Source organism: Panthera pardus, unplaced genomic scaffold (genome assembly GCF_024362965.1).
Source record: "Panthera pardus isolate Hobbes unplaced genomic scaffold, ASM2436296v1 HiC_scaffold_2, whole genome shotgun sequence".
Classification (NCBI taxonomy): domain Eukaryota; kingdom Metazoa; phylum Chordata; class Mammalia; order Carnivora; family Felidae; genus Panthera; species Panthera pardus.
The window spans coordinates 105,715,861-105,739,340 of record NW_026526765.1 but is presented as its reverse complement, the minus strand read 5'-3'; the positions used below and the strand labels follow the sequence as shown (position 1 = coordinate 105,739,340).

General features: G+C 36.1%; 1 protein-coding gene across 4 annotated transcripts in view; it reads left to right on the top strand.

Moving 5' to 3' along the window:
• The first annotated feature begins 683 nt into the window (after positions 1 to 683).
• The window catches only part of SREK1 (splicing regulatory glutamic acid and lysine rich protein 1), a 49,002-nt gene continuing 26,205 nt past the window's right edge, over positions 684 to 23,480 (top strand). For 3 of the 4 annotated variants that reach the window (XM_019414371.2, XM_019414369.2, XM_019414368.2), the window contains exons 1-6: positions 684 to 973; positions 9,913 to 10,046; positions 15,583 to 15,698; positions 21,056 to 21,220; positions 21,362 to 21,540; positions 22,747 to 22,877. In XM_019414371.2, coding sequence (XP_019269916.1) covers positions 813 to 973; positions 9,913 to 10,046; positions 15,583 to 15,698; positions 21,056 to 21,220; positions 21,362 to 21,540; positions 22,747 to 22,877 — 886 coding nt within the window. In that variant the 5' untranslated portion in view covers positions 684 to 812. Of the gene's footprint in view, positions 974 to 9,912; positions 10,047 to 12,506; positions 15,297 to 15,582; positions 15,699 to 21,055; positions 21,221 to 21,361; positions 21,541 to 22,746; positions 22,878 to 23,480 lie in introns of those variants that run through there. The other variant, XM_019414370.2, reaches the window with a different exon arrangement.

The following is a 23,480-nucleotide window of genomic DNA, read 5'->3' as shown; positions in this document are numbered from 1 at the left end:
GGTCGTCCCTCATTAGGTTGCAAGTTCCATGTGGACTGTCCGTAACTGTCTTTTACGTGCCCTTGTCTAACAGTGTCTGGTATGTAATGCTCAATAAATATTAATGTTTATATAAATATTGTAAATAAATAAATATCTGCGAAATGAGCGAATAAATGGCAAGTTATAAACAACCACTGCAGAGCCTTCATCTTACTTCCTCCTTTAATTCAATCGGAACTTAAAGGTTGTGTAAATTTTTCCAAGTTGTTTTTAATTAGGACGCCGGCCAATGTTTTCAACAGTTGGGCGGTTTCAATAGTTGGGGCGGGGAAGCCGCCTGTACGTGATCAAGACCGGCGATAGTTTAGCCAAGCATTAATCTGTGATGCCCGAGAGGCATTCCTCCTTCACCGCCCCAGACCGGCAGGCCAGGCCTCTTGGTTCCCCAGTTCTACCTCCGGTTAAAGACGGGAAAGACCTGGGTCTCCCCAATTACGCGAGCACAGAAATGTATTCAGTTGAAGCGAGGGGGGATGGGGAAACCCATAAAAATTCTGACGAAGACAAGACTAACAGGAGCTATGGCCTCGGGCACCCGGGAGCCCCAGGCTACAGCCTCCGCCGACCCGCCGGGTTGCCGGGGCGACGCTTCCGGCAGGCGCGCGCAGCCCTGGGAGCAGAGGAGTTGCGGAATGGGTGGCTAGACCTGCCCGCCTCCGTGAATTCGCCAGCGGGAGCGCGCGCGCGGCCGCGCGTACTTCGCTTTCCCGGCTCCGTCGCTGACGCGTCGTAGACGTTGGGGAGCGGGAGACAGCAGCAAGCGGGTCGGGATGAACCCCGGCGGCGGCTTCGGGTTGGCTTTAGGCTTCGGCCTCACCCCTACGGCGGTGATTCAGGTGACCAATCTGTCGTCGGCGGTGACCAGCGAGCAGATGCGTACGCTTTTTTCCTTCGTAGGAGAAATAGAGGAGCTGCGGCTCTACCCCCCGGAGTAAGTGCTCGAGCTTGGCTGGGGGAGGGGCGCGGGCGCCATAGAGACCTCGGGCACCGAGGCGTGGGGGAGAGCGCGGACGGGGGCGCGCCGTGCCCGTCACGTGATCTCCCGGGCTTACCTTGGTGCCCATGTTTGATTAGGGCACCCCGGCGCTGGGGCCCTGCGGTTCTGCTCTCCTTGTTAGTCTGACTTTGGGGGTTAACCTCTCCACCGAACCGTTACTGAGAATGTAGAGAAGTTGTTTATTTTCGTGCCTCCCCGATTTGTGGTCTCCGCTGGGTCCTCGTATTCAGTGTCTCTCCTTTTTCCTTTTTCTTCCCGAACTTAAGATGGCCGCAGGTGGGCCCGGAATAGTCCTCATGGCAAACGCCTGTTAGCGTTCTTGTAATGTAAAAATCGCGGAGACCGCGCCGGACGAACTGTCCCACTTGTTAGGGCTTTAGTGTCAGGCCGTTGTGCTGATTAGAAAGCCTGCGGTTGATGACAACTTGGAATTAGGGCTACCATTTGTTCTCTGGGGTGGTGTTCACAAATTCAGCATCTTCTTGTCTAATCTGACCGAGCCCATCCATGTTGTTAAAGATCATGTCTTTTCGCCCTTTTGGCAGCGGATTAAAATTTCCGCTTTGAAGGTCACACTGTCCTAAGCCCTTCAGAGAAAGTATTAGTCGGTGAAGGATTATCCCTGGTGTATGCTCTAAAAGTCTAGATCTTTATTGGCATTTAGAGCTTGCGGCCAATTCCCAAGTATGTATTTTGAAGTAAGATTTCCCTTGTATAGTACTGTGTACTCACAAAATTTGTAAGGGTTTACGGGTTCACATTCTTACACGCATAAACTTTTTTTTTTTAATGGTAGAGCTTAGAATTTTAAAATAGTATTTTCTTCATTGTTTCAAAATCCTTTGAAGGAAGGGCTAGTAGTTGCCCAGGATTTCTTTCTTTCAAAAAAATTGGCTTTGACTTTTTCGTTCATTTCATAATGATGCACGTAGACCTATTTTTCTTTCGGTTTCTATGTGTAAGTATATCGCATAGCTACGGTATAAGAAATTAGTAAAAGTTGGTATTTGGATTTAAATTTAAATTTTACTTTTTAAAGTTACTCTCTTTTTGTTTTGAAATATTTAATGCAAACTAAAAAGTTGAACGAATAACACCCACGTTTCCTTTACCTGTATTCTTTCTTTACCAGTTGATTTTTTTCTCTGTCTCCCCCTCTAGCTATCTGCACCCTCTACACTTCCTCTTTCTTCCCATCTTTTTCAAAGTAGTTGCAGACCGCATGATTATTTTTTTCTCAACACTTAAGTCTCTCTCTTCAGAACAGGTACATTCTCCTACATTACCACAATACTATTAACGTGTCTAAGAAATTTAACATTGGTATATATAACAAGGAGTTCATATTTAAATTTAACCAATTATTATAATCATTTTTTTTCTTTTTCTTTTTTTGGTCTAGAATATAATCGGAAACCACCACTGCATTTAGTTGCTACCTCCTTTAATCTAGAACAGTCCCCTGTTGCTTTTAAAAAATATTCCGTAACAGTGATATTTTGTTTTGTAGTTTGTTTTGTAGAATGATGCATAATCCGGGTTTATATAGATTGTTTCAGATTAGATTGTTTATATTGATTAGATTCAGATAATACATTTTTTGTTCAAGAATACTTCATCATAAGTGCATGCACATACATATTTATTGACTAGCTGTGGCATATATGGCTTGAATATCTTATTTAGCTTTTGAAAATGATTTCTGCTATCTCTTCATTTAAGCATTCAGAACATTTCTTAATAACTGAGAAGTACTTGGAGGAGTGCTGTAGCCTTAGGAGTTGGATTCGAGCACTAAAATTTTGTACATGAACCCTTGTAAACTAACCTTGCTTTCAAGGTTGTGGTAATAAGTTGTCTCATAGGTAGAAGAAATAGTTCACAATGCCAACATAGGATCACTTTCATTGTTAAAACCAGGGTTAGGGTGGCAATATGCTGCCAGTTATAATGCGACCTTAGTAATGGGCTGTTTATTGAAATTAGATTTTCATTACTTGGAGTTTAAAAGTCAAAAAGAATAAAAAGCTTTTAAACATAGTGGAGTTAGTGTGTCACAAACTGTGATACATTTTGCAAAATTGTAACCTAAATATGACACATATGGGCCAGGAAAAATTCCTCAGTTTTTCCTTAAGTGCAGTCCCTTCCTGCTTTTCAAAAATATTGCCATGATTTAACAGTGTGTTTTCTGCTCTATAATGAAGTTGTCATAATCTAGTCTTTATATTAAAGATACATTTGTAGATTTGAGCTAAAATGGATAACATTGCAATAGTAGTAGTATTGAAGACAGATATGATTGTTTTGCAGTCTCTTGGAAACTGTATTTTATGATTAATGTTTGGAAGCTGAGTTAGTATTTAATTTGTTTTAAATTTGGAAATATATTTCTTTAATAGAATGGGAAAATTAATTCTCATTAACATTTTAAGAATTAAGTTGCTAATATGACAATTCAGATTTTAAATCTAACTTTTTTGGAATGAGGCAGTGATTCAGTTTTTTAATTTTTAAACATTGAGAATTAGTGTAAATATTCATTGTACATCTTTAAAATTCTCAATTGTGATCCTTTTTTGTGCAGCCGGCTGATAAATATCCAGAATTTTTTTTTAGCTTGTTGCACAACAAATGAATATCATGTCATGAACACCTTTTTATGGCAGTAAAAAATTTTTTTGTAGTTTTTTTTCAGTAACCTTTTTTTTTATTAGGTATAACATACATACAGAAAAGTGAATGGATAAACATGCAGCTTGATGAATTTTCACAAAGCGAACATACCTGTGTAATCAGCATCCACATCAGGCTTATCTGCACCCTAGAAGTTTCCCATTGTCCCCTCCAAGTGACTAACCCCCAAAGGGTAATCCTATCCTGATTTTCAACACCATTTCTAACAACATCAACACCTATGTTGATTTTTTTGCTTACTGGTTTTCTTCACTTCTCTGGTCTTCAAAAATAGTAAAAAGCAAGGGAAAATGTGTTAACTACTTATTTAGTTAAAAAAAAATAGAATCAGTATAGTCATTTTATGAGACATAGAGAAAAAGAAACACCACTTAAGATCTTGCCATCCTATCAAAACCTCTCTTCATTTCCATGTATTTGCCTGCAATCCTTTTTATATGTGCTTATTTTAATGTAGTGTAATAGAATGATTTATACACTGATAGTAAACTTTTTCATTCAATGTGTAATAAGCATTTTTCATATTATTTTGTCTTATTTATAGTAATAACATTTTAAAGTCTGTAATTATGTCTTGTGTGTTTTTGAAATTCTATCACTGGATATATTGGTCAATTTTTTGGTGTTTTGAGTTTGTGGATTTTAGCTAGAAATGTGTATTTTTGATTGTCCACAGTGATTGGAGTGCCTTCTGGCATTTGATGGGCAAGTGTCAGTAATTCATAAGAAAATCTTAACATAAGGAAAAATTGTGCCATCCAAAGTACCGCTGTAGTCCTACTGGGAAATCCTGTTATAAATTATGTGTCAGTTAATATTTTTATATATAAGTCCGTGTACTTTGTCCATGCTTTGGATTATATCCTTTTTGATCTAACAATACTGGGTATATTATACCACATTGACTTTTAAAAAATTGTAGAGTGCCATTACCTGTTTAATGAAAAATAAAATAACCAGTTAGGGCCCACAAAATTTGATGCTCAAAAAAGTTGGTTCTGTAATTTCTGCATTAAACTCCTAGTCAGAAATTTCTGATTTTTTTGAAAAATGATTGTAGAAAGTTTTGCATTTGAAAAAAGAAACAAAATTGGATTCAGCAAATGAGGTTAAAGTAAAATCTTCTATACTTGGATACTGGTACTTTGTTCAGAAGCATACACTTAGAACAAATGGAATATGTAACATCCTTTTAAACATTAAAAATTAATTAGAATTAAAGCTTGGGTGACTTGGTTGAGTGTCCGACTCTTGTTTTCAGCTCAGGTCATGATCCTAGGGTCGTGGGATCGAACCCTCAGAGGCTTTATTGTCCCTAGTTCTCTCTCTCTCCCTCAAATTAAAAAAAAATTTTTTTTTAATTAAATAAAATTAAAATTCTAGGTCCAAATTACATTTATCTATTTATTTTTGTAAAGTTTATTTATTTTTGAGAGAGAAAGAGCACGTGCAAGCAAGTGGGGTAAGGGCAGAGAGAGAGGGAGACTGTAGACAGAGAATCCCAAGCAAGTTCGGTGCTGTCAGCACTGTCCAATGCTGGGCTCTGAACTCATCAACTGTGAGATCATGACCTGAGCCAAAATCAGGAGTTGGATGTTTAGCCAACTGAGTCACTCTGGAGCCTCCAAAATTACGTTTAAAAATAATAATTCTATTTAATTAAAAAACTAAGTCTATTTAAAAGTTTACATTTATTAGAATGAAAGATATAATTATAAAAATTGGAAACAATGACTTATAAATACACATTTGTTGAGAAATTCATCATGTGTATTTAGACTTGCCACTGTATTGTATTTTAGATTATAATGTTCAAAATTAAAGTGTTAACTGTAAGCTGAACTTTATTTTGTATTTTTAGAAAGGTAATTGGAGATGAAGATACAGAGAATTTCTTAGAGCACTGTGTAAACCATACCTAGGTATCCACATTCCTATGATAATATTGGGTCAGAACAGATCAACCTTTTCAACCCACTTCCTGGGCTTCTCAAATCTTGGTAATGGTAGCCTATCCTAACGTGTAGTTGCTTTACTAACCAGTGTCCTATTTCCTACTCCTCTGGATGTTTTAAATTTGAAGCGATGTGGTTTTAAGTAGGAGTATCGGAAAGTGCGTTTTTAGTTTTCAACAGTGACCATTTAGGTTTCCATTCTCTCATAAAAGGACCTGTCAGTTTAGGCATGTCATCTCACTGGCAGTTTGTTAGGCTTTTGCAGATTTCAGTGCTAAAAGAGAGTGTGCTTGTAATTGCTAGGGCTTTAGTAGCTCATTGTAATTATATTGTTTTTTGTGTGTGGGGGGGTGGTTTGCAAAAGACAGAAACACTGCTACCCAGTCTGGCTCAAGAAGAGGTAAAATTATTAAAAAGATGGATATATCTCTAAATTAAAATAAGTAGGCCTCATGGGAACTGGGACTGGGAACCAGAAAGATACCAGCATCCAAGGTGATTATCTGCCTCTTCTCACAGGCTTTATTGTCCGCTCAGTTTGTTTCTGTGTATCTGCTCTATTTTCTTTGTGGACTTATTTTGTACTTGGTCATCTGGCATCTGGCCCAAGCCCTGACTCTAAGTGACTTTTCATCCCAAGAGAGAGAATCTCATTGTTGCAAGTTCATTTGATCAAGCCATCCAAATGATAAGCTATTGGTTAGCCAGTGAAATGGGCCTTTGTGTCATGTGACTAATCAACTGTGACTAGAGGCCTCCCAAAATCTGATGAGGGTTTCATCTAAGGAAACTGCTAAGGCCTGTGCTGAAAGTGTATAGAATGTCTTGGTAGCACATATAAGGGGGGGTGGGGGGGGCACCTACCTAATCACTTTGTTATCTTAAAATGGCTTTCCAGAAGATTTGTAAACTTAAGCCTTGAATAAAAGTGAAATTACCATTCAAAAAGGAGAGGTAGAATATCATAGGCAAATGGAACAACACGTGAAAAGATGGCCCAGATATTCAGAATGTGTTCTGGAAACCACACATATTTCTAATGCCTGGATTTTGGGGTGAATTTATATGATAAAGCAATAACAGAAGCATGTCTTTGAGGAAATTTAAGCAGTGTGGAATGACATGACAAAATTTAGGGTTTAGAAAGATCACTCTGGCAGCTTTTGTGAAGACCATTATTAAGTAGTTCAGATTGGAGTCATTGTGATTTTTTTAGGAGCCATTGTAATAATCTGGGTGAGAAATGATGAGGGCCTGAATTAAGGCCTTGATAATGACAGTGTTAAAGGGATTAATGTGTACAAATATATGGGATGCAGTCTTCACAGGACTTTATGAAGAAGATGAAGAAGAGTGAGGGTCAAGTATGGAAACAACCCCCAAATCTCAGTAGTTTTGTAAAAACAGCTTATTTTTAATGCTAAGCTTGTAGAGTAGGGAACTCTATTCATTGTGGTTGCTCACTCTGAGATGAAGCTGATGTAGCAGCCACCCATTTCTTGAATGTGGCTGGTCACTGTGGCAGAGGAAAAGAGCCAAGCGGTGGCCCTTAAAGCTCCTGAATGTCGATTCTGCTCATATTTAATTGGCCAAAACAAGTTGCATAGCCACACTTAACTTCAGGGAACAAAGACATGGATTTTTACCATGTAGTCAGAAGAGATTTGGAAATGTTTAGGGAACTGTACTAATGACGGTTACATTTAGTGACTCCAGATTCATAACATGGGTAATACAGTGATGTTTTTAACTGAGAGATGAAGTATAGGACAGGGACCAGGATTGGTGAGAAAGAGGGATGATGAATTTATTTTAGACCCAGTAAGTTTTGGGGGATGGGCCCTGTGACCATCACTGTGCAGTATTCCAGCAAGCACCTAGATCTGGGAGTCTAAAGCTCAAGAAAAGCTTCAATTGGAGATTGGGTAATGTAAAGGTGAGTTAAGTCTAGAGGTGAATGTTTTTACCTCAGTGACAAATTTATAAAGTGCTGGTCTTAGTTGTTTGGAGGTTGGGGTAGTCATTGTTGGAGAGTGCCTGTGGAAGCCTGAATTGGATAGGCTTAGATAGGAGTGAATTGGGTTGGGTTGGGTGAGAAAGAGGTAGTTTGATTTTGTTAACTTGTATTACCCTGTTTATGTCAATAGTATAAATAGTTTCAAGTTCTAAATGCAAATGTGTTATCACAGTATTTTATTAATAGCATTAATATGTATGTTTAACCATTGTCAAGATGGATATGTTGCTTTATGTAAAAGATTTTTTTTTAATTTTGAAAACGGCTTCTATTTGTGGAATTGCTAATTAAATAGTACATTAAGATGCTTTAAAATTCTATATTAGTTGAATGAATAAGGTTGCATGAGATTTGGATTTGGATGATTAGACTTAGACTGAAGTCCCATTTTTGCCATTTACTCAGGTTAGGATTATGGTCAACTTCTGTGATCTCTTTTGTAAAGTAAATGCCTTACTGCACAACGCAAATATGATATTTTTCAAATGGTCTATTTGTTTATTTTTTAATGTTTATTTATTTTTGAGAGAGAGAGACACACACAATGCAAGTGCAGGAGGGACAGAGAGAGGGAGACAGAGTCTGAAGCAGGCCCCAGGCTCTGAGCTGTCACCACAGAGCCTGATGCGGGGCTCAAACCCACGAGATGTGAGATCATGACCTGGGCTGAAGTCGGATGCTTAACCGACTGAGCCACCTAGGAGCCCCTGGTCTCTCCTGTTTTAGTGTGAAATATCTTAATGCTTTAAAGGACTGTATATATTATATATTAGGTATATATTTAGCTTCGGTGGCTTTTGTCCTTGCTAAAGACAGTTTTAGACTTTAATTGAACATAATCGTGGACAGATTGACAAAATGATCATCACTGAGATATTTTGGAATCTAAAAAGATGGATTCATATTCTGGAAAAACTGCTTTCATCTGGGCTGTGTCTGGTTTGCCAGACTGAACTGAATCTGATAGGATTTAGAAGGGTCTATGCTTTTCTGGGTATAAAATATGTAAAATTTTGTTTGTAAAATCTTTTGTCTGGAAAATCGCAATGCTGCCTAGGACAAAGCAGTGTAGTATATGCAAAACACCTTAATTTTCATACCATGATGTCTGTCTGTAAGATTCTGGTGAAGTTTTTAGTTAAAAGGGTTGGAAATGGTTACAAAATTTGAAGTCTTGAGGATTGGGGCTTCTATAAAGTGATTGTGCCTATTGATGATGTACTGGTTGAACATTTTTGGATTAAATCAACTGTTTTCATGTTTCACTCTGATTAAGTACTCATTAATTTACATGTCAAGTTTTTACCGATGAGGTGATAGGCCTTCCTAAATTGCTGTCAGCCTTTGCAGGCAAATTACCATTAAAAGACTAAATTTTGCCTGGTGCAGCCACTCCAGACAGCAGTATGAAGGTTCCTCAAAAAGTTAAAAATAGAACTACCCTACCATCCAGCAGTTGCACTACTAGGTATTTATCCAAAGAATACAAAAATACTGATTCAGAGGGGGTACATGCACCTTGATGTTTATAGCCAAATTACAGAGATAGCACAAATGTCCCATCGACTGGTGAATGGACAAAGAAGACACACACACACACACACACACACACACACACACACACACAGTGGAATATTACTCGGCATAAGAAAGAATGAAATCTTGCCATTTGCAATGAAACGGATGGAGCTAAAGAGTCTTATGCTGGGCGTATTAAGTCAGAGAAAGACAAATACTTTGTGATTTCACTCATATGTGGAATTTAAGAAACAGAACAAATGAGCAAAGGGAAAAAGAGACAAACCAGGAAACAGACTCTTAACTACAGAGAACAAACTAATGGTTACCAGAGGGGCTGTGGGTGAGGGGATGGGTTAAATAGGTGATGGGGATTAAGGAGTGCACTTGCTGTGATGGGCACTACCAGGTGATGTATGGAAGTGTTGAATCACTATATTGTAAACTTGAAACTAGTACTACACTGTATGTTTACTGGAATTTGAATAAAAACTTTAAAAAGGCTAAGTTTTCATGTCTTAATGAAGACATTAATGAAAGACATTTTCATGTCTTAATGATTCTTAGCAGTCACAATTCTTGTCTTGATTATGTAAGACTGTGTAAAGATCTGAGAAATTTCAAATGAAAATGACAAAATCAGCCAAATGTTTATTAGTCCAATTGTTTTTCTTTTTATTTTGCAGCAACACACCTCTTGCTTTTTCTTCCAAAGTATGTTATGTTAAGTTTCGTGACCCATCAAGTGTTGGCGTGGCCCAGCATCTAACTAACACGGTTTTTATTGACAGAGCTCTGATAGTTGTACCTTGTGCAGAAGGTTGGTATCTTATTTGTTTTTTTTCTATTATTGTAATCTCTGTCCTGTGTGTTACTACCTTTGGCTTTCCTAGAAATTGGTAGGTAGATAGTACTCTGTTGTGTGTGTGTGCGTGTGTGTATGAATGAAATTTGGAGAAGGAAATAATTTTTACCTAATAATAAAATATATTAAAATGGTTGACTTATTACTTTTATATGCTTGAGATTTAATAGCCAAACATTTAAAAATTTCATGAATTACTTGGCTTCTCTGGTTTGCTTTTGTTTTTTGTAGTTAATTTGCAAGTTGTGAACGAAGGTTTCTGAAATTAAAATATTAGGGTGGTAGGGGAAATTATTTTTAATATGTAAATAAGTGAGCATTTGCCCCTATATATACAATATTAATTGTATTACATAAATAAAAGCTATACATTTTGCCAAATTGGGGATAAATGGTATTTGTAAGAAAAATATTCATAATTTAATCTCTGACGTATCCTCATAAGGTAATTCACCTTGTTACTGGGACCATTATTTTATATTCAGTGTGACTGCTGTGCAACTGAAATTTATGTTTTTATTTTAATGGCTTGCTTTTCTTGGAGGGTAGGTTGGGTAATTGAAGAAAAATAATGGAAAGTAATTTTCCAAGGCCTCCATCAAGGAAATAGATGTTGAAGATGGGAACAAGGCCAAAGCCTTACAGAGCTAATTATTACTAATACTTATTTTTTAGTAACTTCTATTTACAGAGTCATTCACATATAATAGGCTGTGTTGAATTTGACAGTTCTAGTGTGTGATTAACTTTTATTCAGAGTACAGATTATGGCATGTGTACATGGATTTTAGAATAGGTTATTATAATTTAAATGTCTTTAAAACTTGTTTTCACTAGCGGATGGTAAATGTTTTACAACATAAAAAATTTACCTGGAACAATTTAATGAACTTTCATATGTCATGTTTTAAAAACAACCTCTTTTAGAAACCAGGTTAATATTAAAATAACCTAGTATATGGTAAACATTGCTGTGCTTCGAAAGTTTTATACTTATTTCAGAATGCCTATTCTGGGATGTCAAAAACATTATAGTTAGATACAGTGAGTTCCATTCTGTTGGTTTTGAAGTCCCAGAATAGCACATTCTGTATTTTTTCAGATAAATTTGAAAGTCTTTTCCCATGCCTGGGGGTTAGAATGGAGTAGGGGGAATAAAATGGGTTAAAGGTAATTATTTGCTGAATCCCCATCCTTACCTGTTGATCTGTAAGTGGACCGTGAGCCCACAGTTGGAGAGCAAGGTGAGAAAGCTGGTAATGGTTTAGTTGTGCATATCAAGTTCCTATCAGTTTCATGCCAGGTAAACTGCACGGGGAAAAAAGAAATTAGTATATTAATTGGGAATATTAATCATATCTGAAAATTATGCCATCACCAGCACAGGACCTTGTATTATGTTAGCTCATTACTGAATTGGAAGGAAGAATACTTACCAGTGTTGCTTCGTTGGAACCTTGCTATATTCCATTGATTTTTTTCATCTATTTGAGAAGCCCAGACCGTTATTTGTCATAAGTTTTCAAGGTTATGGGTGTGTAAGAGGTTCCCTTTTTTTGTTTGTTTTGCTTAATAAAGATTAATAAATACAAATTTATTATAATAGCCCTTGAGTATTACTAGTGTTGCCATTTTGAGACCATTTCAGTGGTTTTGAGCATGAAAGTTTAGTTGTATTTTAGAGCACTGACTGATAAAATAATTGGTATTAGAGAAGCATTCAGATACACATTTTTCACTAGTTTAACTAAATACCACAGAATGACTTTATAGAAACTGAACTATGTTACAGTGAGCTGTCAAAGATCTGATTATGTGCTGCAAGCAAAGTTATGATGTATTGTTATACTAAAAGAGTAGCAAAGTGAGTTTGAAGTAAACCAAAGTGAAGAGTTCCCATGGAGTAAGTTCTCTTAGAGGAGATGGGTGCTGTAAACATTCTTGTGTCAAACTTTACTGACTGCATTCTTTCTTTGATGTTACAGAAACAGCATTATGAAAGAAACGAGAAAACCATAGAAACAGTTTTAAGAAAATTTTTGCAGTTTCTTTGAATTTGCTGTTTTTGTAATGCAGACAGTTTTGTAACAAGCTCCTAAAGCTGTATAAGTAATGTTTGGTGTGTAGTTTCATACAGAGTAAGCATTAACTATTGTTAATGAAACATGCCATTTCAAAATAAAATATACTTTCATTATACTTGTCCAAATATGACCTTTTTGTTGTTGCGTGCATCTCAGATTTCTTTTTTATAAATGTTAACACTTAGAAAAAGATAAGGTCAAACATAACAAGGGTGTCAAGCCTAATCATCAGTCGTAACTTTATGTCCACATTTTCTGGTAGATGGATTTTGACTATTAATTTGGTTTTGTATGTTTTCTCTATGTGATATTTGTGCATTATTAGATGACTAGACTGGCCAAGGCAGACCTGTTACACTTGCCTGAGTTAGGCATTGTTTGCCATGCCACTAAACCTGCCGTCAAGTGAAACCTTCATTGGGGAAATGAGATCGGAGTCTGAACCGCAGAAGATGGACGCCCTGTCTCTGTTTTTTATTGTTTTACTTTAATTTCATTTCTTTTTCTTTATTTTGTCCCTTTTTTTTGTTTTTGTTTTTGTTTTTGTTTTTGTTTTGTTAAATCTCTTTCACTTTAACTTGTGAGCTGGTTTTCCAGTTCTTTGTAAATGGTATTCCATTAAGGGTTCATAACATTGCTTTGCAGATTATATTGGGAGATGATTAGCAGAGCTCAAGCTTACGATAAAGTAAATTTTCATAGTAAACTAGGATACAGTGTTGTGAAGCTCAGTGAGTCTTAATTGGTATTATAGACTGCACAGGTACATTTTGTTCTCAAAACACTAAAACACTGGTAGAATTGTTAGGAACATTTTGTGATCTCATTGCAACATTTTTGCAGTTTTTCTCCCAAATCTACATCTTTCATAAAAACCAACTGATAGCTTTTAATTTTCATCCTTCCCCCTAGAATTTTAAGCATACAAAATCCTCAAGGAAAATAAGTAAATTTCTTAGAAAATAACTTAATTCCTTGACTTATAAAGACTTTTACTTGCCTGCATGGGGAATGGATATTTGAGAAGCTTGAAAACTTACTTTCATGTATGTTTCTCTGGTTGAATTTTTTGAAAAATTTTCATGTTACCAGCTTCTAAATGGAATCTGAGGATTAGGATTAGTACTTAATTTTAATACCGTGAGAGCTCTTTTTCCTCTCAGTTGTCTTTGAGGAGTATAGTTTGGGAAAAATGCTAAATGCTTGTTTGCTTTATACTTTTATATACTCTGATAGTATTTGGAAGGTAATTTTGATAGAATTCTGTCTTGGAAGTTAAGCAATGGGACTTTTTTCCTCAAGGATCTTTAATGGTAATTAGAATTAAAACATGTGCCTATTTATGGTTAGACTTAATATTTATAGTAGTTTATTACTACTGTGATAGGCAGGGAGAGTCAGACAACCTATTGATAAGTGAGTCTTTGTAATATTAAGTATTCAACTTTTAGCCTGTGTTGAATACGTTGTGTAGTTTTACTACACTGTCTTGTAGACACTTATGCTTATTTAATTGACAAGTAATTCTAAATTGGGAACATTAACAGATTGAAACTGTTTATTTGTTTTTTGGGTGCACACATTAGGGTAATGAAGCATAAGATTTACACTGTGGAACCTCAATTGATTTATCAAGATGTGTTCAGGTTTTATAAGCATTTGAAAAATAATACGTAAAATGGGTCCGGTAGTAATATAAATAGCTTAGTATATATGTGGGTATACAGATACGTGTATTAATACCAATAACATAAAATAAATTCTTGTTATTTCATGTCTTCAGTAAGGCCTACCTACATTTTATTTATATTTATGCATGTTTAAAAAATTCTTTGCTTGTGCAGAATTTACATGAAATAAAAAGATGACTGTTTTTGAAATTAGTACATTAATGGAGACTTAGATGTTGCAAAATTTAGGGAAAAGGCGTTTGTTAAAGCTAATCAAATGTAATTTTTCTGTTATAACAAAGGTGTAACCATTATTTAAAGCAAAATTTAAAAGCTGTCTTGAATTCGATCCATGTTTAGAGGTATATGCAGATAATATTGTTTAGAGATTTATCCTGCACATCTGGTTGTTTTAAATAGAATTTCTTCCTCTAAAATCCAGCATGGTGCTTTTGAAACGTACTCCATATGCTATTTCCAATTTAGTGTGACTCTGTACACTGTGTTTTAAATTATTTTTGAAGACTCCATAATGGAAGTGTATAGCCAACTACCACATAATTATAAGTAGTTCTTCTAAAATTGATATCTGTAGTCACATTTTTAAGAACTATTTTAGTGGGGGCGGTAAGAGAGAGGACACAGTGGGAAAACGTGTGAAAGTTGCAGTTCTTATCAAAATTAATTGGTTAGAATTTAATAGTTAAATACAGCAAATTGAACTTATTTTAGAGTAGATTTTTCATTAATTGTAGGGATTTTTTTCTTAGTGTCTAAGAATATTTTAGTGTTTTTGTTATTTTTATTAGGCAGTTAAGATACTTACAAGCAAGACATTTAGGCATTAACCACCCCTCTTCAGACAAGGATACATAAATTGGTTCTAAAAGTCAGGAGTTTAAGAAGTTTCCTGAGACTAGGGAACTTTTATTGTTAGGAATTCTCAAAAATTTTAAGTTTCCCAAGGCATATTCTTTGAAATTGGATTCTTTTAGGCGTCTCTGACCTAGTTGGTGAGATGTCTTCTTAACTGGATGGGTGTAGGCTTCCTTTTAAATTGAAGCTGATTGCTTGCAGTAGGCTTTTGTTTTTTTCTGTCTACTTGAAAGTGAATGGAATTTATTGGGAGGTTATTAAAATTGTTTGCATCACCAGTAGGTAGGTTTAGTAACCAGGATAGGGGCACCCATTAAGGAACAAATTTCAATTCGCACATATTTGTTTTTCCTTTTCTTTTTTTTGACTAATTTGGTTATTTGCCATTTCTGGGGATTAAACTTTAAAAAATGTTCTTCTTTTCTGTATCTGATGTTCTGTGTGCTATTAGTGATGCAGCCAACACGAACGGTTGTCATGTGTAACACAACTTTCGATCACCGCGAAAACACCGTCCTGGGAAAGCGTCCATGCTTGATATCGTTTGGTTCATGAACATTAAGTTTCCAGTACAGGTGACCCATAGCTCAAAGTGTTAAATAATTGTCTACATTATTCAATTTTTAAAATAATATTCCATTATTGAGATTGTTAGTCTTTGAAGTTTTGCTCACTTTTATTTTTCCTAGTAGAGCAGGATAAAAGGAAAGACTTAAGTTCTTATTTATTTCTTTATACAGATCTGATAGATAGATTCATTTATTATTATTATTTTTTAAGTGCAAGGGTAATTGTAAAGTCATAGTGTAAAGTTTGTGTGGTGTTTCTGCTTTCCATAATGTTTGGAACTTGCCTCTGCAGGTAAAATTCCAGAGGAATCCAAAGCTCTCTCTTTATTGGCTCCTGCTCCAACCATGACAAGTCTCATGCCTGGTGCAGGCTTGCTTCCCATTCCGACCCCAAATCCCTTGACTACAGTAAGTATTACACACCCTTTTTTGAAACGGATTTATGTTTACTTGTGTAATTAGCTGAATAAAGAGCTTAGAAAATTATTTCTGTTTAAAACTTTTTTTAAATGAAAAGGATTCAGAATGTCTACTTAAACCACCCCCCCCCCCCCCCCCCCCCCCACCGTTATCACTGACAGTTTAAACTGACTTTCGGAATTACTTCTGAAGTAATTGGCATTCATTTAAATTTGAGAACTAAATAGATTATTCATTAGAAAATCAGTTATTGACACTTAGCATTTTAGATCACATGGGGAATTGGAAAATCTAGGTAACTGTATTCCCCATTTCATGAAGGCTAAATCTATTAAAGTAAAATAAAATGACCCATAGCTTTGTAACAGGAAAAAAACCTCTGAGAAACATTTGTCTGATATTGAGAAAATGTAACAAGATAAAAACATGGCAGAAATATTTTTTTCATTAACTGTGTACAATTAAATAGGAATTTATTACTGTTTTTGTAATTTCTAGGAGGGGTTAAAAAAGATTTTGCTGCTACTGGGCTCTTGGTTTTTTGTTTTTGTTTTTGTTTTTAGAGTGAGAGAAAGAGAACATGTGCATGAGGGTGGGAGACAGTGCAGAGGGCGAGAGAGAGAAAATCTCCAGAAGGCTCCATGCTCAGCACAGGGCTTGATTCCACTACCCTGGAATCGTGACCTAAGCCTAAATCAAGGCTCACTTGCTCAACCAACTGAACCACCCAGGTGCTCCTGGGCTCTTAGTTTTTATGTAAAAGATTCCAGTCATATTTAATTTAAAGAAGGGTCATTTTTCTTCAAAAATTAATGGAAGCCAAAATATAAAATTCACCTTAATTGCAAGTTGTATCTTAGCTTTGTGGTTTTAGATTATTAGGGGATGAACTAATACTAGCTTTATGATAGTAATTTTTTTTTAAATACTTCTTTTCTTTCTTATTTTTAAAAATTTTGAGTAATCACTTCACCCAGCATGGGGCTTGAACTCACAACCCAGAGATCAAGAGTTGCATACTCCACCAACTGAACTACAAACCGTCCCCCCCCCCCCCCATCTCTTTTTAAAGTAAGCTTTGCCCCTGTTGTGCTTGAACTCATGACGTGGAGATCAAGGGTAGCAGGCTCTACTGACTATATCAACTAGGTGTCCTGGGATGGTAGTTTGTTTACTCAGGTTATAAAAGTGGTCTCTGAAACTTTGAAATGCACAATTTTAGTTCTTGTTTGCATAAGATTGTTCTGCTGGAGACCTGCATTGTGATCCGTGGTGGGAAAATGCTTTTTTTTAAAAAAATGTTTATTTATTTTTGGGAGGGAGAGAGACAGAGCATGAGCAGGGGAGGGGCATAGAGAGAGGGAGACACAGAATCCGAAGCAGGCTCCAGGCTCTGAGCTGTCAGCACAGAGCCCGACGCGGGGCTCAAACCCACACACTATGAGATCATGATCTGAGCCAGTCAGATGCTTAACTGTCTGAGCCACCCAGACACCCAGGAAAATGCTTTTTTTAAAAAAAAAAAAAATTTTTTTTTTAAACATTTATTCATTTTTGAGAGGCAGAGAGAAACAGAGCATGAGCGGGGAAGGGGCAGAGAGAGAAGGAGACACAGAATCCGAAGCAGGCTCCAGGTTCTGAGCGGTCAGCACAGAGCCCAGTGCACGGCTCTAACTCATGAACTGCGAGATCATGACCTGAGCCGAAGTCAGACGCTCAACCAACTGAGCCACCCAGGCGCCCCCCGTGAAAATACTTTTTAATAGAACATCTGATCATTTGAGTTGGGCTTTTTAGAAATTTTCTAGAAAATTTTAATTTGGTTATTTTGTGGTATATTTTACCATATAAATTTCCAGATCATTACCTTTTTCTCAGACAATATTGTCTTCTTATCTTGAAAATTCTTAGGGTTTATTTAGCAATAGCCTAAAGTTTTTATTTAATTTGTTGCCTTGAGAGGAAATGGTTTTCTCTTATTTCAGCTGTAGATGTCTATTACTTTGAAATTTAGTTTATGAAGAACATATTGAGTGAGAAAACAGGGAAGTGGCCCATTATGACTTGGTGCTTGCTTACCTTGCTGACTTTTTTTTCTACCTGTTTTCCTGGCTTACTTTATATTGGCCATATTAGTTTTGTTGTTTTTTGGACGTTACAAGCATATTTTTGCCTTAGGACTTTTGTACTTCTGTATTCATCTCTGCCTAGAATATTTCGTCTTCAGGGAGACCATAGTTTCTATGTCAGAAAGCAAAAGTGTTACATCAGGAATCTAGATCATCTTTACCCCATCAAAGACCAAAAGGGTAAATACTTCGGTTTCTTAGACCAGAGCTGGAAAGTAGACTAATAAAAAGAAGGGTAATTTTATTGTTACAGAGCATCCACATTCAACAGAACTTTCTGCTGTGCTGGAAATGCCTGTATCTGTACTATTGAATGTGGTAGCCACTAGTAATATGGGGTTGTTGAGCACTTGAATCGTGGCTCTTGTGACTGAGGCTCTGAATTTTAATTAAAATTCAAACAGCTGTGTGTGATTAGTGACAACCCTATTAAATAGCATAGGTATATGCAGAATGGTATAGTAAAAAGAGACAGAAAAATGTTCCTAAAGAACTGAATGATCTTTAAATTTGAGAAACAAAGGGGTTGGATTAGATGCTTTGGAAAAGCCCATTCCAAGTCTTTGTATATAGTGTCCCAGTGGAGAAAATTTGCAGATCAAGGAGATTGACAACTGGAAAGGCCTGTTTAATGCTTTAAATCCATGCAAAACTAATAAATAATAAGACCCATATTTGTTATTTAACTTAATGGGATGTAGTAATTCTTTTGCACAGTAAAACAAATTTAATGTTATGCTCAAACATCTTTGTACCTTATACAATAGAAGACAAGGGGTGAGGGGAAAAAAGGAGTGTCAGTACAGAAGCAAACATGGAGAAAAACTAGGCTCAGATGGTGGTAGTCTTGATTCATAGAGATCACTCACTCACTCTGAACTAAGATATTTTGTACAACTTTATGATAACTTGAAATGGTAATGCTGAGCAATAAATCTAACATCTGTTAGCAAGATACCACAGATTATAGTATGTGCTACGAAGAACAAAACAGTGATGTTGTAGAGAGTAAATGAAGCTTTATATAAAGTCAGGGAAAGCCTCTTAGAGGGGATCAGTGACATGATGCCTGAAGGATTTGACTGGCAGAAGCTGGGAGAAGAGTGTTTTGGCAGAAGGAATGCCAAATGAAATGCATCAGGTGGGGAAAAACTTGTGTTTTCAATGAATAAATAGAATGGCAGTCCGTATAGCTGAAGCTTTGTAAATGGGGGTGGTGGAAGTATGTGTTGTGAGATTTTGGAGAGAGAGATAGGGTACTGATTATAGGGCTTTTTGGCCATGGAAAGGAGTTTGAATTTTATTCTAAAGATAATTAGAAGCCATTGGTTAGTTTTAAGCAGGGTAAGACATGACTTTGACATGTTTTAAGAAGATGATACACAGGCCACTTGACAAGTGTAAGTGATAATTGTTTCATCAACTTACATTTTCACCTTTAGGAAGTCTTGTTCTTTGGTATTTGCTTAATCTTAGTTTGTAACAATATACAGTCAGTGCTCAAAATTTTCTTAAATTGCATAAATGGAAAGTTGTAGTGTTTTTTCCCCCTTGAAGTGTCTTCGCATTTTTCTGCAGAATTTTCCATTTTCAAATTTTGGGATCTTTTCTTTTCTAATTTAAGTTCACATTAAAAACATGTTCCTTGGGGCACCTGGGTGGCTCAGTTGATTAAGTGTACCACTCTTCGTTTCAGCTCAGGTATGATTCTGCAGTTTCGTGAGTTCAGGCCCCATATTGGACTCTGTGCTGGCAACATGGAGCCTGCTTGGGATTCTCGCTCTCTGCCCCTCCCCCATTCACGCTGTCTCTGTATCTCAAATAAATTTAAAAAAACTTCCTTAATGCTTGAACTAAAAACTGAATTTAATTATGTTACGAAAGATCATCCAAAGGTTTTTTTCTGTTCCTACCAGAGTATAAGTAAGTTTAATATTTTCAATTTCTTTTCTTAGGTAAACTTTGTACCTGTTTTAGTTTTAGTCTGTATATAGTGGTTCCCTGCCTTTACCACTTGGTAGCTCAATAGCTTTGGGAAAATCATTAACTTCTGTAAGTCCTTTTCTTTGTGAAATTGGCATAATATTCATATCTATCTTCTAGGGTTAGCAAAAGTTAGGAGCCATGATTATTAACTATTAGGAACTTAGTCACTGTTGCTGAATGCACAGGATGCACTTGATTCTCAATATTTGTGAATTCTGTGCTTGTGAATTCACCAACTAGCTAAAATATGTTTGAAACCTCAAAATCAGTACATGGCGGAACATTGCTTGATATGTTCATTTTCAGCTAAGTTCAAACAGCAGTACCCTGCCTTCTTGTCTTACCTGTAATGCTGTAATATTTTTTGTGTATTTTTTTTGCTCATTTTGCTTTTTAAGCTAGTACCCAAGTATTGAAGTGCTGTCTCATGTTCCTGAGGGGCTGGAAGGCTGTGATGGGCCTTACGGAGAAAACCCAGGCATTAGATAAGGTTCATTGAAGCACTGGTTGATAGTGCTTCTGGCTGTGAGTTCAATGTTAATGAATCAGCATTATATATTACATTAGGTGTCTTTAACTAGAAACACATAAAACAAGATAATGCAGTTATTGGTGATGAAACTGTGACCAGAAGCTTTCAGGAACCTAGCCCTGTATTTTCCCTAGGAGTGATAACATATTCAATAATCCAGTTCATGGCAACTTCATAGTACATAACTACTGTGAAAATGAGAATTGACTGTTCATTTTTAGTCTCAAGTTTGAAAGTATTTAAAATACCCAGATAAGAATTATGTTGTATTTCTGGGGTGTTTTGGTGGCTCAGTCAGTTAAGTGTCTGGCTTTGGCTCAGGTCATGATCTTGTGGTTAATGAGTTTGAGCCCCACGTCAGGCTCTGTACCCACAGCTCAGAGCCTGCAGCCTGCTTTGGAGTGTGTGTCTCCCTCTCTCTCTCTCTGCCCTTCCCTGATTGCAATCTGTCTCTCTCTCTCAAAAATAAACAAACATTAAAGACATTTTTATGTCTTTAAAAAAAAGAATTAGGTTACATTTCTAATTGTACATAGAACTTCTGTGACCTCACTTTCAATAATTTAGACACACACCTGGACTCCCTAGTCACTTTCCATTCTTGTTGAGTTGATTGTTTCTTTTTAAGATTAAAGAGTGGTAATGTTTGATGCTAATAGACAATATGTGTGATTTTTTGTTTGTTTGTTTTTTTGTAGTTGGGTGTTTCCCTTAGCAGTTTGGGAGCTATACCAGCAGCAGCACTAGACCCCAACATTGCAACACTTGGAGAGATACCACAGCCACCGCTTATGGGAAATGTGGATCCTTCCAAAATTGATGAAATTAGGAGAACAGTCTACGTTGGCAATTTGAATTCCCAGGTAACTAATTTAAGAAGAAAGTGAGTGGTAGGACCTCTTAATCTTTTCCCATTCTTAAAAGTCCTACCGATTGATAAAATAATATTTACCTAATTTTTAAAAAAGAGTATACTTTATTAAAGCGTGACTTTGTTTCTTCAGACAACGACAGCTGATCAACTTCTTGAATTTTTTAAACAAGTTGGAGAAGTGAAGTTTGTGCGGATGGCAGGTGATGAGACTCAGCCAACTCGGTTTGCTTTTGTGGAATTTGCAGACCAAAATTCTGTACCAAGGGCCCTTGCTTTTAATGGAGTTATGTTTGGAGACAGGCCACTGAAGTAAGAAACCCTAAACAAAGAAATTTTAATGATTTTGGAAAAACTTAAAGTATTGCTGATATAATTAAGGCCTTTTTTTTTTCTTTTTAATAGTAATTGGCAATTTGTGGAAAGGAAGACTTTGTGTTAAGTATAAATGAAATACATGGGTTACTTACCATTTTAGTCTTTAAAGTTATATTTCACAATGTCTTATTTTCTATTTTATAAGATCTGATTTGATGTTAACATTATTTATATGCTTCGTGTAATGATTGTAGGTCTTTTTCTATAAGCTATAATAAGATTGGTTTTGCTTTATAACTAGACTTACAGATGATTTAACATAGAGTTGAACTTAGAGTAATACAGTAATGAGAATTTTGGTAAGTCCAAGATCCCATGAAGAAAATAGTATTAAATATTTAGAAATGCTTTAAATCATACATTTTGAGTTTTAATATTTTCTGATATTCTTGTTTGCAAAATGAAAAATTGGTGTAGACTTTACATGTTCAAGACCAGAAATTCTATTTCATGCAGATTATTGAGGCAACAGTTTTATCTGAACTTCGTAGGTAATTGCATTAGTTATACAGCTTGATCACGATTCAGGTATGAAAGGATAAAAATCTCTTTCTAGTGAATGCTTGTCTTCTCAATGTGAAAGGGGTAAAGCAAGACTCACCAAATTCATTTATGTGCATCAGAGAAACCACTGTAACCTGCTAGGGAAGAGTTTTATCAGGTGCTTCCCACGTTCAAAGTTATAGCTGACTCACCCATGGTTCACAGTTGATTAAAATTGTGCACATAATACACAGCTTCCCCTTCAACCTCCTGGGGTGCAGAGCTATCAACAAAATCTTGTAAGACGAGAAATGATTCATTTTAATATTGGTGTTAGCATTTTAATTTATTATAATTCTAAGTTGTGTGGAAAAGCACTTGTCCTGGTATATTGAAGTTGTTAAAGAAATCAACTAGGGTTCAGTTTTTCCTTCTTTTTTTCCTTGCTTTTGACTTTGTTAGCAAGAGGTAAGGATGGGTGATAACGAGAAGAATTATGGTTTTGATGTTGGTTTTGGTTATTCTGTATTTAGCTGTATTGTTCTTAGTGTGCTTTCAAGCTGTCCTCACATGTAAATCTTTGTATCATGTAAACATTTGTTTTATGTTTTGTAAAATATGGTGTGTATTTGTGATATGCTAATATTTTTAATTTAGAATTAATCACTCCAACAATGCAATAGTAAAACCCCCTGAGATGACACCTCAGGCTGCAGCTAAGGAGTTAGAAGAAGTAATGAAGCGAGTGCGAGAGGCTCAGTCATTTATCTCAGCAGCCATTGAACCAGGTAAGGCAATAGTGTTGTTACATAGGTCACACTTTAAGATCAGAGAATCGTAGAACTGGAAGGAATTTTAGAAATTATCTTGGTTAGTCCCTTCATTTTACAAGAAGACTGAAACTTCAGAAAGAGTAAGTGACTTACTAGTGTCTAAGGTCAAAGAACTGCTTAGCCCAAATGTGTTTTCCCTTGATACTGAATTTTAAGGCACATTAGCTTGAGTTAATCAGTTCTTTATATTTTCATAGCACAGTTAGTGCTCAAAACTGATTTACTTAAAGCAAGGTATAAATGTTATTGTGAAGCTAAAAACAAGAACAAATACACTTAAAATGTTCTAATTGAGAAGATTCACTTTCCTTCAAAGTTTTAATTTTAAAAATAGGAAAGAAAACCCATGATTCAGAAAAAATACAGGGACTGTTTTAGCAAGATAAAAAGGAACACCTACTGAGACTTTATGTTGCTTTTACTAAAAGTTAAAAATCCAAGCAAAAATGTGTAGGTCGTTTACAGTTGAGCACATTTTCTAAATTAGCACTCAGAATTTAAGCTTCACTCTAGCAAAATAAATGGAGAGAAGATTTACAGTCACTGTCCTAGGAATTA